General features: G+C 37.4%; 1 protein-coding gene across 4 annotated transcripts in view; it reads right to left on the reverse strand.

Annotated features, from left to right (window-relative positions):
- The window catches only part of GTF2I (general transcription factor IIi), a 78,325-nt gene that overhangs the window by 33,913 nt on the left and 31,313 nt on the right, over positions 1-13,099 (reverse strand). For 2 of the 4 annotated variants that reach the window (XM_050908691.1, XM_050908688.1), the window contains exons 10-13: positions 7,525-7,584; positions 6,709-6,765; positions 3,755-3,817; positions 1,930-2,031 (exon numbers count right to left, since the gene is read on the reverse strand). In XM_050908691.1, the coding sequence (XP_050764648.1) occupies positions 1,930-2,031; positions 3,755-3,817; positions 6,709-6,765; positions 7,525-7,584 (282 nt within the window). The remainder of the gene's footprint in view (positions 1-1,929; positions 2,032-3,754; positions 3,818-6,708; positions 6,766-7,524; positions 7,585-13,099) is intronic. The other 2 variants (XM_050908689.1, XM_050908690.1) reach the window with 2 other exon arrangements.

The following is a 13,099-nucleotide window of genomic DNA, read 5'->3' on the forward strand; positions in this document are numbered from 1 at the left end:
AAATATTTTTGAAATCCAACCTCCCTTCCCAAAGATTATCAATTTCTATCAAGCATTTTACCAGACTTTTCATTCCTCCCCCTGGTTACAATTATTTTGTTTTCCACTTTGTTTTCCTGTTTCCACGAAACTAAGAGCACAGCACATTATTCACCCTGTTTCTCAGGCCACTTGGGGTACCTGATCTCTGACTCAATCAAGACATACAGGAAGTCTCTCCAACTCACAGCTATCAAACATCTGGATCTCATCAGTGTTATGTAAAATACTGAAAGTCCTTATCAGATGAGACAGATTTCTCTCTCAAGCATCTATACCTCCTTTCCAGTCTTATGACTGCATGTGCCTTTGTCATTCTGCAGCTATTCATGATAGAATTAAATACCTCCTTTCTCCTGTCCAATTATCTAATATTAGACTTCATTAGACAAAGATGCAAAGTCTTCTGAAATGTCCAAACAGCAGCACTGCAACTACCAACAGTTGCTCTTTTTTTCATTACAACAAATGAAGTCTATTTCTCCAAAGCTTCTTACATTCATTTTGTGTTTTAACCAGACCTCGCACCACCACAGAGAAATACCACTTTCTGTAGGTGAATCCCAAAAGAGAATATGAGGGGCAATAACCTCAATACAATTTAGGAAGCCCAGGAATAAAGATCTCTGAATAACCCGTGAGCTGCAAAACACTGTAATCTAACTGCGTGGCAGGTGGTTAAGAGCAAAGTTTTCTTAAGAACAGCCCAGAGAGATAATCTACCAAGTCAACTCAGAAGCAACAGTGAGCAGGTAAGCTGTGAGATGTTCTTTAACTGGTGTTTCAACATTGCAAGCTCAACCCAAACTTTTATCATCCTAATATTTTATTACCTTTGCTCTCTGTGTCTAATCAAACTCACTGTTTATTCCCTTCAAACACTGCTGGCCTGCCAAGCTTAGATGCTGTTTTCTACTAAGGGAATATATTCTAGCAAAGGCTTCTGCAGTATTAACCACTCAATCTTCTCCTCTGCTAATATCGCCGTTATGTTCTCCTGACCCAACCAAAACTAACTAATGCTACACGTGGAACTGCCTATTAGTATTAATGATCTTTTGAGAACAGAGCTCTCAACAATGTTTTATTCATTTTCGCTGAAATTAGCATGAAATAACACGTTTCACGTAAAACAGATGTCAGCAGTTGTTCCATGGGGATTTTTCAAGTGACCTCAAATCCCAGCATTCCTAATAAACGTCTCAAACACTGTGCCAAAGGACATATTCCTGATTGCGCAGAACCTTATAGAAGCACACAGATTCATGGGATATCTGCCCAGAAACCAAACCAAAACAAGAAATAAAGGAGAGGTATGGGGCTGCAACAAATCACATGGGAAGTACCTTTTAACCAGAATAACTAGTGTGTGGATGCACTTCTGCAGTGAGAACTCTACATCAGGTATCATGAAAGAACACTACCAAAAAGACCCCAACTGTTTGTGTGTCCACAGGGATCAAGGCAGGCTACTCAGCATAACAGAGTCATTTGGTTACCTTCCCAAATGCGGCTCTGCTCAGCACATCTTCACTGTTCACAGCACATATCAAGAAAGACCAGCTAGACAGGCTCCTGACCTCCAGTTTGCCATAATTCAGCACACTAGTAAATTCAGTCTTATCTTCTTGTCCAAGAAATCAGCTGACAAAAATCTAGACTTATTTTTATTTTATTGAATTACTTGCCGTGTCTATTTAGATGGTCACTTTGAATAATGCGAAACAGAGGTACCCTATGATGATGATTATACTGCTGCAATACATCTAAGCCCTGGGCTCTTAAATGAATACCCGCGCTGGCGTGTCTCACTCCTGCAGTGTGAAATTGTCTAACACCTTTTTATAAAACAAAGCAGAGAGAAAAAATAATCTTTAATTTTTATCTCACCAAAATTGAACTCTCTCACTTTTCTTCTCCCAGTATTGGCAGCTTCATTAGCTGACTCGGTGTTCTTCGGTCTCTTGTTAGGGGGCAAGTAGTCATCATCATCTTAAAGAAACAAAAATATCACTGTTTTAATATCCAGAGAACTCATGTGCAATGTTGGAACTGCTTTGAATTTCAAAGCTCTAATGTAGGTATTGAACTGTGCTTTATCAGGGCATTAAATTTTGCAATGAATTACTTATCGGAGTAACTTTAGAAAGCTACTGGCCTGTGTAGGAACAATTTGCATAAGAGAGCCAGCACAAGGCATAAGATAGCAAAAAGCAAAGTTTCTTCCGTACTTCCTAAGGAAAACAATATCATATTCTGAAACACACCTGGACATCTTACGATCATAAAATGACCATGCAACAGCAAAAGAAATCAGGAAATAAATTGTGCAGACATAGACTTCATTTTTTTATCTAATTGGAAGTATCCTTCCACTAATAAGTCTTGAAACACAGTACCTAATTTTTATCTTGAAGAGCTCAAAGGTGATAAAACTGGTTTCAAACCAATGTAAAACTGATGGACGTAACTGAAATTCATTTAACAGGTCAGCCCTACCTCACACACACATAAACAGACAGAGGGGGAAAACTGCAAACCCCAGGTATTTTTCAGTAAGCTGCTACTTAGCCAGTCACCTCCCAATCCAAAACACTATCTTCCCTGCCAGTCAATGAGTTTTTAAGACTGTCCAATTAGTAATACCTGCAACCTTAGAGAAAAGAAATGGTTAAAGCAGACAAAGAAAATGAAAGTTAATCTCACATACAGAATAGCATCTGCCCAGGTCACCAAGGGTATAGTTTACTTAGGAAGAATAATATTACATATTGACACTTTTGCACCTATGCAGTTGTATTATATTCTGTTAGAGAAAGCCTTTTCAGAGCATATTTACTTTTGTGGTAAAGGCCTTTACATATACACAGAACTTAATGACTATTCTCTTATTACCTTTTCTGTTGAGGTAATGTAAAATTATTTTACTGCTGGATTATAAAAAGGTGAAAGTAATGCCAGACGTGTCAACGTGTCCTAAAATGCATTGCCTAATTTCTAAGTTGCTACTTTGGCGGTCTTAATCTTACCCATTCCAGAAGCAAGCATTGCAAAAGCCAAGCTCAGAAGTGTTTTAAAGCAGTTACAGGACATGTAATTCACAAATACAAGAAATACAGCTGACTTCCAACCAACATCCTAGCATGAAAACAACATGGACACTGGTTAGTGGCTTTAGTGCCATTTAGATGAGAAAGGGACGTGGTAAGTATAAAGGTTTTTATATCATATTTATCAATATTAGACACATAAATTGAAGCTTCACTTACACCACCTGTAACACATCATTTCTGTTATAGTACAATTCTTCCCAGAAGCTAGTGTTAGCTAGAAATTTTATATAAATACAGTGTGCTTATAAAACAACGCGTTCTTCAGAATGAGTGTTGTAAAATCTTTTTAAAATCTAAATTAATGGCTGTTAAGTAATGAGTATTCTTCATTACCAATGCTTGAAAAAAATATGTGAAAGATGCAAATCTCTGTCATGCATCATTTCAAAACCAGCCCGGTAAGTCCAATATGCTTCAGTATATTGTGGTTTTATAAAACTTCTGGACTAGATATGGACTTACCAAGCAGTGCACGATCCAAACTGCAGTCAACACTGGCACATAATCCTATTTATTCAGTGCCAAGTAATGCAGGCATTGTAAAACATTTTTTGGACGTAAAGATGCCCAATGGACTGAAATCAATGAACCGGAGAACTAACCTTCGATGGTGACCTCGACCTCAGGATCCTCACTTGTTTCTGAAGGGGCGTGCTGGGAGGAGTCTGAAGGGGGAAAAACAGGACTGCTGAATGATGGAGACAGAAAAGATTTTTAACCAAACACTCCATGATTTTGTATTTAAACTAACACTTGTCAAAGAAGCCCCCGGCTCACTGAAACGTTTTGCAGAGTGTGCAACAAAAACAGAACCAAAGATATTTTACCATTAGCCTTTAAGCAATTCTAGACAAGGGTAAGGAGGCGGGGATTATACTTGCTAAATTGTGTGTGCAGCAGTGCAGAGTTGGTGTTAATGACAGTAGGAAATTCCTTATTCTTGGCTTAATAGGATTAATACAATCATAAATATTTTTCCCTTTGTTATCAAGGATTACTGAAAATATAAACAACGGCTGTGTGCCCCTACAGATGATGTATTTCTTTACCATTTATACAGACTCATAGTTGTTGCACTATAATGATTTCCATAACAGGCTGCAAGGCCAACAGTGAAAAATGAGAGGGAAATTCATAATCACAATGCTTTTGTTGGGGCAGTCCACACCAACATAATACATCGGATTAGGCCTATCAATACTCAGTGGGAAAAAGAGCAATTTGCATTTAACTGCAGTAAAGTTTAAAAAAGTGAAGCTAATTATATTGGAAACTATTTCAAAACTAAGTAGCGGTGTACGAAGGAATAAATTTTAATTATTCTGGCAGAGTAATGCTTTGCTTGTGCATTTTGAAGAGTATCTTCTTTCAGATCTCTGTAAGCTGGAAGTATGATATCACTTGGGGAGCAAGTCTGAAGGAATCTCCGTTTCAAAGGTTCTTCCCATGACGTCATGTATAGTAGAGATTCAGCAGTATCTACTGAAACACCTTAACTGTAGTATATTCGAACCATGTCAAATATATCACCTAGTTCATGGAAAACACAGTATGATGTTTTGAACTAATTCAGAGTGAGTGCTGGGCAGATAACTAGCAAATGCAAAGCACAACAAAGGGAATGAATTAGGAGGTAATGGTCTTTTAGTAGATGTGAACATAAAGTATGGTCATAAAAATAACTATCACATCAACTGATCACTTAGAACCTTTTTTGAAGGTTCTAAGCATCAGAAGCATCAGAAAAGTTTAAAAAAAAGAAACACAATTTTTGGAAATTTAAGAACAGCCACAAAGACTGGGAAATGGTCGATCTAGTCCAGTACCAAATCCCTGAGAAATAGTCATAATTAAGAGAAACACGCAAAAATGTCAAAGCAGATGGTAACAAAGTTCTGGAAGAAAACTCCCAGATGGGACACTTCTTCTTAAGTCATATTAAACCAACTGGTTTAAACACTAAAGTAAGGTTTTTTTAACAAAGTATTATCATCACTAGGTATTTTTTGACCTTAGGTAAATACACACAGCTCCTAAGCAGCAGCCTTCTTCACAGTTCTAAATGTTCTCATTCACTGGCACTGTCTCCAGTTTCTCAAACGTGATTTCATTTGGTTTAAAACAATTTCTTTTGATGCACCTAACCTTAACTTTCTGATTGCTGAATTTCAATCACACCATGCTCCCCACTCATCCAATCTCACTAAGACCTCAGACACATCTATCAGCTACAGCTAATCTGGGGGATTGCAGGCACACGTTCATTTTGCCACTTCCTTTTCACTGTCTTGTCAAGGTTACTGGAGGGGAAAAACAGTGAAAACCCCCAGTGATATACACCAAAAGATACGTTCGTACATCCCTCTGATGTTTTTCTTTGCAGAAAACAATCATTTCTGCAAATCTTCTGCATCACAGGCTGTAGCTTTCAGACAAACTTTCAGAAGAACTTTAAATGCCTATTATACATATTTCTTTAATAATATTTAGAAGGATATACACCAAAGACTTCATAAAATCCAAACATTGTCATCGATTTTTCTTTCTAACTCATTTTAGTGAGGATCAGCAATAAATAATTTTATTTTACAGAATCCAGACAAGACTGCCTACGCTGTATGCCTATTTAAACAACAAATGACATTTAAGTTAGACTGTTACCTGCAATTTTTAATCTCTGCCTACAGACCTTTTCATCTTCACAAACAACACGTTTATTCTATTCAGCAAAACCAGGGTGCAACTTTCAGCATATCTCTTACAGAAACTTGTAAAGGAGAACAGATTTGAGAAAAGGGCGTGTAACAAAAGCATATTCTGACACAAAGGGCCACACTCAGCACCTGTAGCTATAAAATTCTACATAGTCAAAACCAAAGCAAAGTCAGAGTCTCGGTCATTTTGTATCACACTTCCCTTTCCCCAGGCTTTCTCTACATGGTCAGGCACAAAGCTCATGGCATTATGCTTAGGAAAACAAAGTACCTAGATTATTTCTTCCCAAATAAGTAGAGTTAATAGTGCAGTCAGCAAGAGCAAAGAACTTTATTCTCCTTTATCATGAGAAATGCTTTTAAATTTCATGTAATGGTGCCCTTAACTGTGGTGATATGTACCTTCAAAGCAAAACTAATGAGATTTGCAAGAATGAGTATTGTTGCTAGCATAACTTGGCCTTAACATCCAAAAAATACTCACGACTCAGGTTTGAGAGTCAGGTGCTTAGAATGAAACTAGCTGCAGAATGACGTACTTTTAACATCGTGCCAAAGCATTAAATGTTGGGTCACAAGCACCTTACAAATGCAATTCATGATTTAAAAGAATGACGACTCCCATCACAACTTGCTTATAGTAAGCCACAGAGTGGCATGATTTGGGAGATTAAAAGCAAAACAAAACAAAAAACCCAAAAGCCAACCTTGTGGAAATGTGGAAAGAGAATGGTTGGAGAAGATGTACAACTTTAATTAAGGTGCCATCTTTTAAAATATTTCTGTAAAAAATATCCAATGATGTAAAATTATTCTCATGAAAAACATTTCGTATCTCTAACCTTCTACCGGTATTTCCACATCTGTTCCTTCACTGCAATCGGAACCCTGGTGGCTTCCTTTAGATAAATATAAAGTAAAAAACATACCATAAAAATACAAAAGGAACTTTTAACATTGACTATTCAAAGCAAGGATTTTCGTAAGCGAAAAATCCAGAACAATAATGTTCACATGAACAACATACAGAAGGCTCAATTTCTGAATCTTAAATTCATGACAGCAGGAGCACTCTGACCTTATAAAGAAATTCACGGGTTGAAATACAGATTAGTATTTTCTAGCGTTTGCAAGTAGGCAAACCAGTATTTTTAATACAGACTGTAAGAAGTTGAAAAAACCATACAATTTTGGAGTAAGTTTGTTTCACATATTGTTCATATACAGTAAGGAATTCTTTCCACTAAACGCAGACTTCCCATATACTTTGTTCTGTATATACCGATTCACCTCACACACAGCTGAAACAAATGATCAAGTTGTACTCATAATACATAAGCAGAAGTTTATTAAACTTTATAACCAACTACGAAACAATTTCATGAGAAACATATCAACTTGCACAAATTACTAGTGCTTTAGTGATCAACCTGATGTTCCTTTTCGAATTTAGAAAAGAAAGAAATGAGATTCCCTTCTATATGTGTCTCTACTTGGACACCTGAAAATTAAGGCAACTGAAATTTTCATTTCTGTTGAAGTTTAAGTTCCAATATCCTAACTCTTACTTCAAATCAAGGAAGCAGAGCCTTGAAAAGTAAAACTCACACATTCAATTTCCAAAACAGATGTGAGAAAAATACAACTAAAAGATCTACCTGTGTAACTTTTTGCAAGAGCAATTTTTTCATCCATCTCTGATGTTTCGGAAGGGCCTGCTTGGGAACAAAGAGAACGGCTTTTAAATAGTGTCTCACAATAAACACATTTTCCCAGTCCATAGAGGAATTTGCCAAATAACTCTTAACTTCATATATCACATGCTCATTTCATACTTTCTGTAATGTTGAACTTCGGAAAGACTGTGTGAAATATTAAGAATATATAAATCCTTACTCATCCAGTTCAACAGAATAAAAATATTGAAGGGCTAATGGCAGGGGTATGCATTTCTTGGACTACTGAACAACCAGATACTCATGCAGAACAGCAGGTTTTCCATTTTTTTGGTGTTAACAGACTAATTTTAAAAACACAAAATGTTGATGGTTCTGCCTTTTGTCAATGAATTTTTAATCAGCTAAATCTTCTCCCTGTTTGTTAAAATTCGTATTCCTAGGGAGTCCTTTTTGACTTTAAAATTTCTACCTACATTAAATAGACAAATTCAGAGAGATTAAAATCATTTATGACACTTCAAGGTTGTTTGCTTTTCATCACAACAGCTCTTTTGATGGCTATATACGGACCGCTTTAAAAGGCTGTTGCAGAAAACAGCACACAAACGACACTTAAAAGATTAAATTAACACCCCTAAAATCCTACTGCTTAATGCTTTCGCACTCCTGCAGTTACACTGAAAAGAGTGAACTGCTTACAGCACAAATGGCTTCACACTGAGCAAGAGATCATTCTATAACACAAAAATAGCATAGGTACATAAAACTAGCGTATATGTGGCATACGGGAATGTATAGGACTAAATGGAACTGAAGGACTTGGACTAATTGTTCTGCATAAACCAAATCATTGCTGTGTTCATTTGCAAAAGCAATCTGCAGAAGATCATATACCTCTACAGAAATTATGGCTGTTTAGAGGTAGGTTTAAAAGTGTATCAACAACAAATATTAATAGCTTCACAACAGAAAAAGCTACTGCTAACTAACAAGGCAAGTGAAATATTTTAAACTCATTATTTCATACACACAGTAAGTAAGAAAAGATAGAAAAGACTGCTGTCGCAGTCAGACTTAATGAGTATTTCAGTCAACTGAAAGTTCATATTCAGTATCAAATACTATGAGTTATTCAAGAAAATCAATATTTAGGGATTAAATTTTTAAAAGAAAAACATGATTATTAGGTGGTTATAATAATGTCTGGTTGAGACAGTTCCACCTAATTTGATTGCTCAGATTTTCAAAGGGATTTTAAATTAACAGGATTTCAAGTGAGGAACCTATACAAGGTTCTTCGTTTTACATGGATTTCTTTCAGTAAGTGCTGCTTTAACCCACTCCTGCCACTTTTTCTTTGCTGGGGGTGGGGGGGGGGTGGCGTTGGGTTTTTTTCTATTTATCTCTAACTCAGAGGAGCTCCCAGATTTGGTTCAACACAGCTCCAGAAAGAGTGGTACTAGCACAGCCGAGACTGTACGCCAAAGATGGGAAAAAGCAGGGGGAGGAAAAGGAGCGCGGCAGAAGCCAGAGACACTGGTGGTGCTCTAGGCCACATGAGAAGAAATTCTCATCCGAATGGTGTGATCTGCAACCGTTACAGGCGAGTGGGAATAGAACACAGCCTCCTTGGGTGTGCTGGAAAACGTCTCTGTGGACTAAATTTGTTTTTATTTAAACAAGCATATAGAGTGTATGCAGCCAAACGGGAGTGTCATTTCCTAAGAACTCTTCAGAACATGCAATTACTATAATTCATAACACACTGACACACAGAAGCATGCATCCCATTATAAGCAAATATCCTATTATAAGCACATATTTTTGTGTTTATTCCTTAATTCAGAAATCCTGACAGGATTGCTTTACCCACATATTCTGCAGTAGTCTCTATATTGCTTTATCTTCATGCCAAATAAATGCTGTGACACAAATAAAAAAGGAAAAATAGGAGTCCTTGACACGTTCAAACTTGAAGAAAGATTCCTCTAGTTAAAAAGATACACTTACTAGGCTTACAGCCCTTGGGATTAAGCACAGAGAATTCAATCCCTTCATCTTTAATGTCAATAAAAACTACTGTACAGGTAGTAAATCCATCAGATTTTTTAAAAGTGACCCACACAGATTATTTTATGAAACGTGAAGTGGTTTTTTTTTTTTTCATATCATGAAGCTTTGACAAAGGAAAAAACAGTATGAAAAAATTGTTTCAGAAATTGAAAAGTGTAAAACAATATATTCTGCTAGCTTAATTTAGTAAAGACTAGAAAATTAAATTTAAAAGAATTCTGAAAGTTCTATCACCAGGAGACACTAACAAAAGCAGACAGATTTCCGCTTTACTGCATTCATGCACATAACAGGCAAATACACACACATCACATAACTAAGAAAAGCAAAAACCAAGTACAGTGGTAACCAGATCAAAAGAAGTTCCATCTAGGAATAAAAGTATGAGGAAATCACAAAAAAAGAAAAAAGAAGAAAACTCAAGAGAGAAGAACTTAATTCCACTGCAGTAGGTAGGATGCAGGAGGAAGGATGGACACAAAGGTGGGAGATTTAATTACTAAAACCACAGGACACATTAGAAGTAAAATCTTGCAGTATGGTTACGTCTTGGAGTCTGAACTTAAGATTTGTAGGCAGAGCTAAGCAATATCACCTTGTATCAGAAAAAGCACCGAGTACGCTCTTCAGCTAACAGCCGACTCTGCTACGCAACACAGAGACTCTGAAATTCTGTAACACTCAGACTAAAACTTGGTCTTTCATGAGCAGATAAACACCTAACAGACCATTGCACCTAAATCATGTACTTGGGCTGGGATTCTGCACTGAAGTGAAACCTTTGTCAAAGATGGCTATTGCCATAAATTGGAAACTTCTGAAATGCCTTTTACAAATATGTAATTTTTCATGTTCTAACAATTCCTTTAAAAACAGGAGTAGATGTCGTTCCCTCCACAGTCACAGCTATTCCTTCAGCTTACCCACCAACAAACCCTTTACTTACACTGAGGTCAAATCTCTCAGCCTCAGTTTCTAATGGATTATGTCCTAACACTACATAGCCAAACTGGTGCCACTTGGCAGAAGGAATGGATTTATCATCTCATGGATTAGCATCGTCAGCAATGCTCACTTTTCTGGTCTTTTTTTCGCTACACAGATGGTAGCAATGTGAACAATATGTAATTACCAGGGTATTATCAGAATGCCTTTAGGAAGCACACAACATTGTGCTTTCTTGTTTTCTCGATATATTCTCTGGAATTTCTTGGTTTAAGATAGTATCAACACTCATTTGTACTACATTATGGTGGTTAGAGTAGTGCCAGCCTAGCTTTACAGTTTTAGCCCCATTAAAAGGGACATTATTCCACTATTCTGGGAGATCTTCAAAAGGAGAAATATTTTGTTGTTAGAGACATACCAAAAGACATTCATGACTTTCAACGTTCCAGAGTGAGAACAAAAGCACAGTTTACATTCCCATTTTGGGCTTTTTTCCCAGCAGAAGATATTTTCAATCTCATTTGGTTTTGGATGAATGTCCTGTATTTTAACTGCCTCACTAACATTTCCAGAAATTCCAAAACTGATGGCACTGTTCAACGATATGGTGTTTTAAAGAGAAAAGATGTTAGGCCGTTTTTACTCACTTCTAAGTGGTTTATAAGCTAAACCAGCCAGTTCATTAGACAGCGGTTCATAAGCTGAACCAGCCAATTCACAGGACACACTGTTTACAGCCTTTTCCTTCCGCTTCCAGTTCTCTTGGTTTTAACTTCAAGGCGTCAGTGGTAACTGAAGACTTGCATCCACAAAATTCACAGGAAATGTTTGGTCCTTAGTCAGCAAATTACTCAGTTCTGCATGGGATAGGTCTTCAAAAAGCCTTGCTTTACTCCATGCTGATGAAGAGGACTGAAGGTGGTATATATCCCCAAGAAATTTGCTTAATGTATTCCTGCTTCTTTGTAAATTGGAAAAGAAAAAAAAAAAAAGTATCGCTCTTAATTCTATTCTGTTAATTGATTCAGAGCTGTTCTCATTCTGGCACTGATATTTTGACCTCTTTTCTTCCATCAAAAGCCTTCAAGATAGCCTGGGTCTTGTGGACAGCCGTCTAGTAAGAAGCCAAGATGCGTGTCTGTTATTGTCCAATACATTTATGCATCAGCTGAACAGTCCCCTGACTCCAAGGAAGCTGGTATAGAAGCTAGCAGGATTTACAGGCACAAAGATATATTTGCATTAACACAGTACAGAACAGATGCCCTGCTACTTGGCTTTTGGATCAGGCCTTGCACATACCCAGCTGGTCTGGAGCTCTGGCAGAAACGAATGCCGGTCCCTCTGCAACAGCCATGGAAACAGATCTATTCCCACAGCATAGTAATATGCTTAATCTAAGAGTACAAACCACAGTTCAAGGACTAAACCACATTTCAATGACTAAACTAAGAAACAGCATTTTAACTAACGTTTCTTTTCATAAGAGCCATAATAACTGGTGCTTATAGATAAGGTATATGCAGGAATATTAACTATGATAGCTGGAATGCTCCAGTATGCATTAGTCAGTCCTGTAGATTTCTGCTCAGTCTTTTTCCTCATTTAGTCAACAGTCAAAATCTGGACCTTTCTTCCAGAACAGGTTGTCTTTGGTGTCACCCAAAGCATTTAACACTGCAGTGACCTTCACATTTGTCCAGGATACTGGAAAAAAACACCCACTGCCATACTGCTAGTGCCCACTGATGGAAAATTGCCCCTAATACTCTGTCAAAACACCCACACGAAGTTTTTGATGGCTAAAGTCCCTATTTTTCAGTCGTCTGACTGTGTACTGCTAAAACATTTCTAAATTTAGTAATTCAGTATTAACTCATGGCAACATCCAAACGCTGCAACCTACTACGAGACAATAAGAGATGTAAAGAACGTCCACCTACAGGTATAATTTTCCCCGTTTGATTAATGGGAGAATTTCGCACACAGCGCTTCGGTCAGCATTACAGATTTGTGAGAGGAAGCAAACACTCAGAGAAAAACAATAACCATGAGATTTCACCAGTAAATCATTTTCTCCAGGAAGCCCTGGGCACATTGCTGTTCTCTAACAGTTAAGTTGTTTCTTCTCATAAATCAATAAGCCCGGCTTTCGCTGTAGGGTATTTTTAGCAAGAACTATGACCCTAGCCATTTTCTTTATTTTGTAGCACGTCTCTACAAAGGCAATGCTTGGGCAGACTTGCGTCATTCCTCAGGAACACACCTCAGGATAACCGTACTTTTCTAAGGTTCACTTCTCTGTACAGCACCATCACACACACACAAACCCCTATATGCCTCTTCAGTTAATAGCTCTCTGCACTTTGTACAACCTTTGGCTTGAATCCGAGCAGTAGCAACTTGAAGAAACGAAGGGGAAGCTGCTTTACTCGGGGGAAGGCGGCATGACTTGACATGGTAACATCTCTTTTAGCTCACAGCACCCCATCACTTCTACCAATATACTCAGTTTTATCTCGTTTTAAATACA

This window comes from Gymnogyps californianus, chromosome 20, assembly GCF_018139145.2.
Source record: "Gymnogyps californianus isolate 813 chromosome 20, ASM1813914v2, whole genome shotgun sequence".
NCBI lineage: Eukaryota > Metazoa > Chordata > Aves > Accipitriformes > Cathartidae > Gymnogyps > Gymnogyps californianus.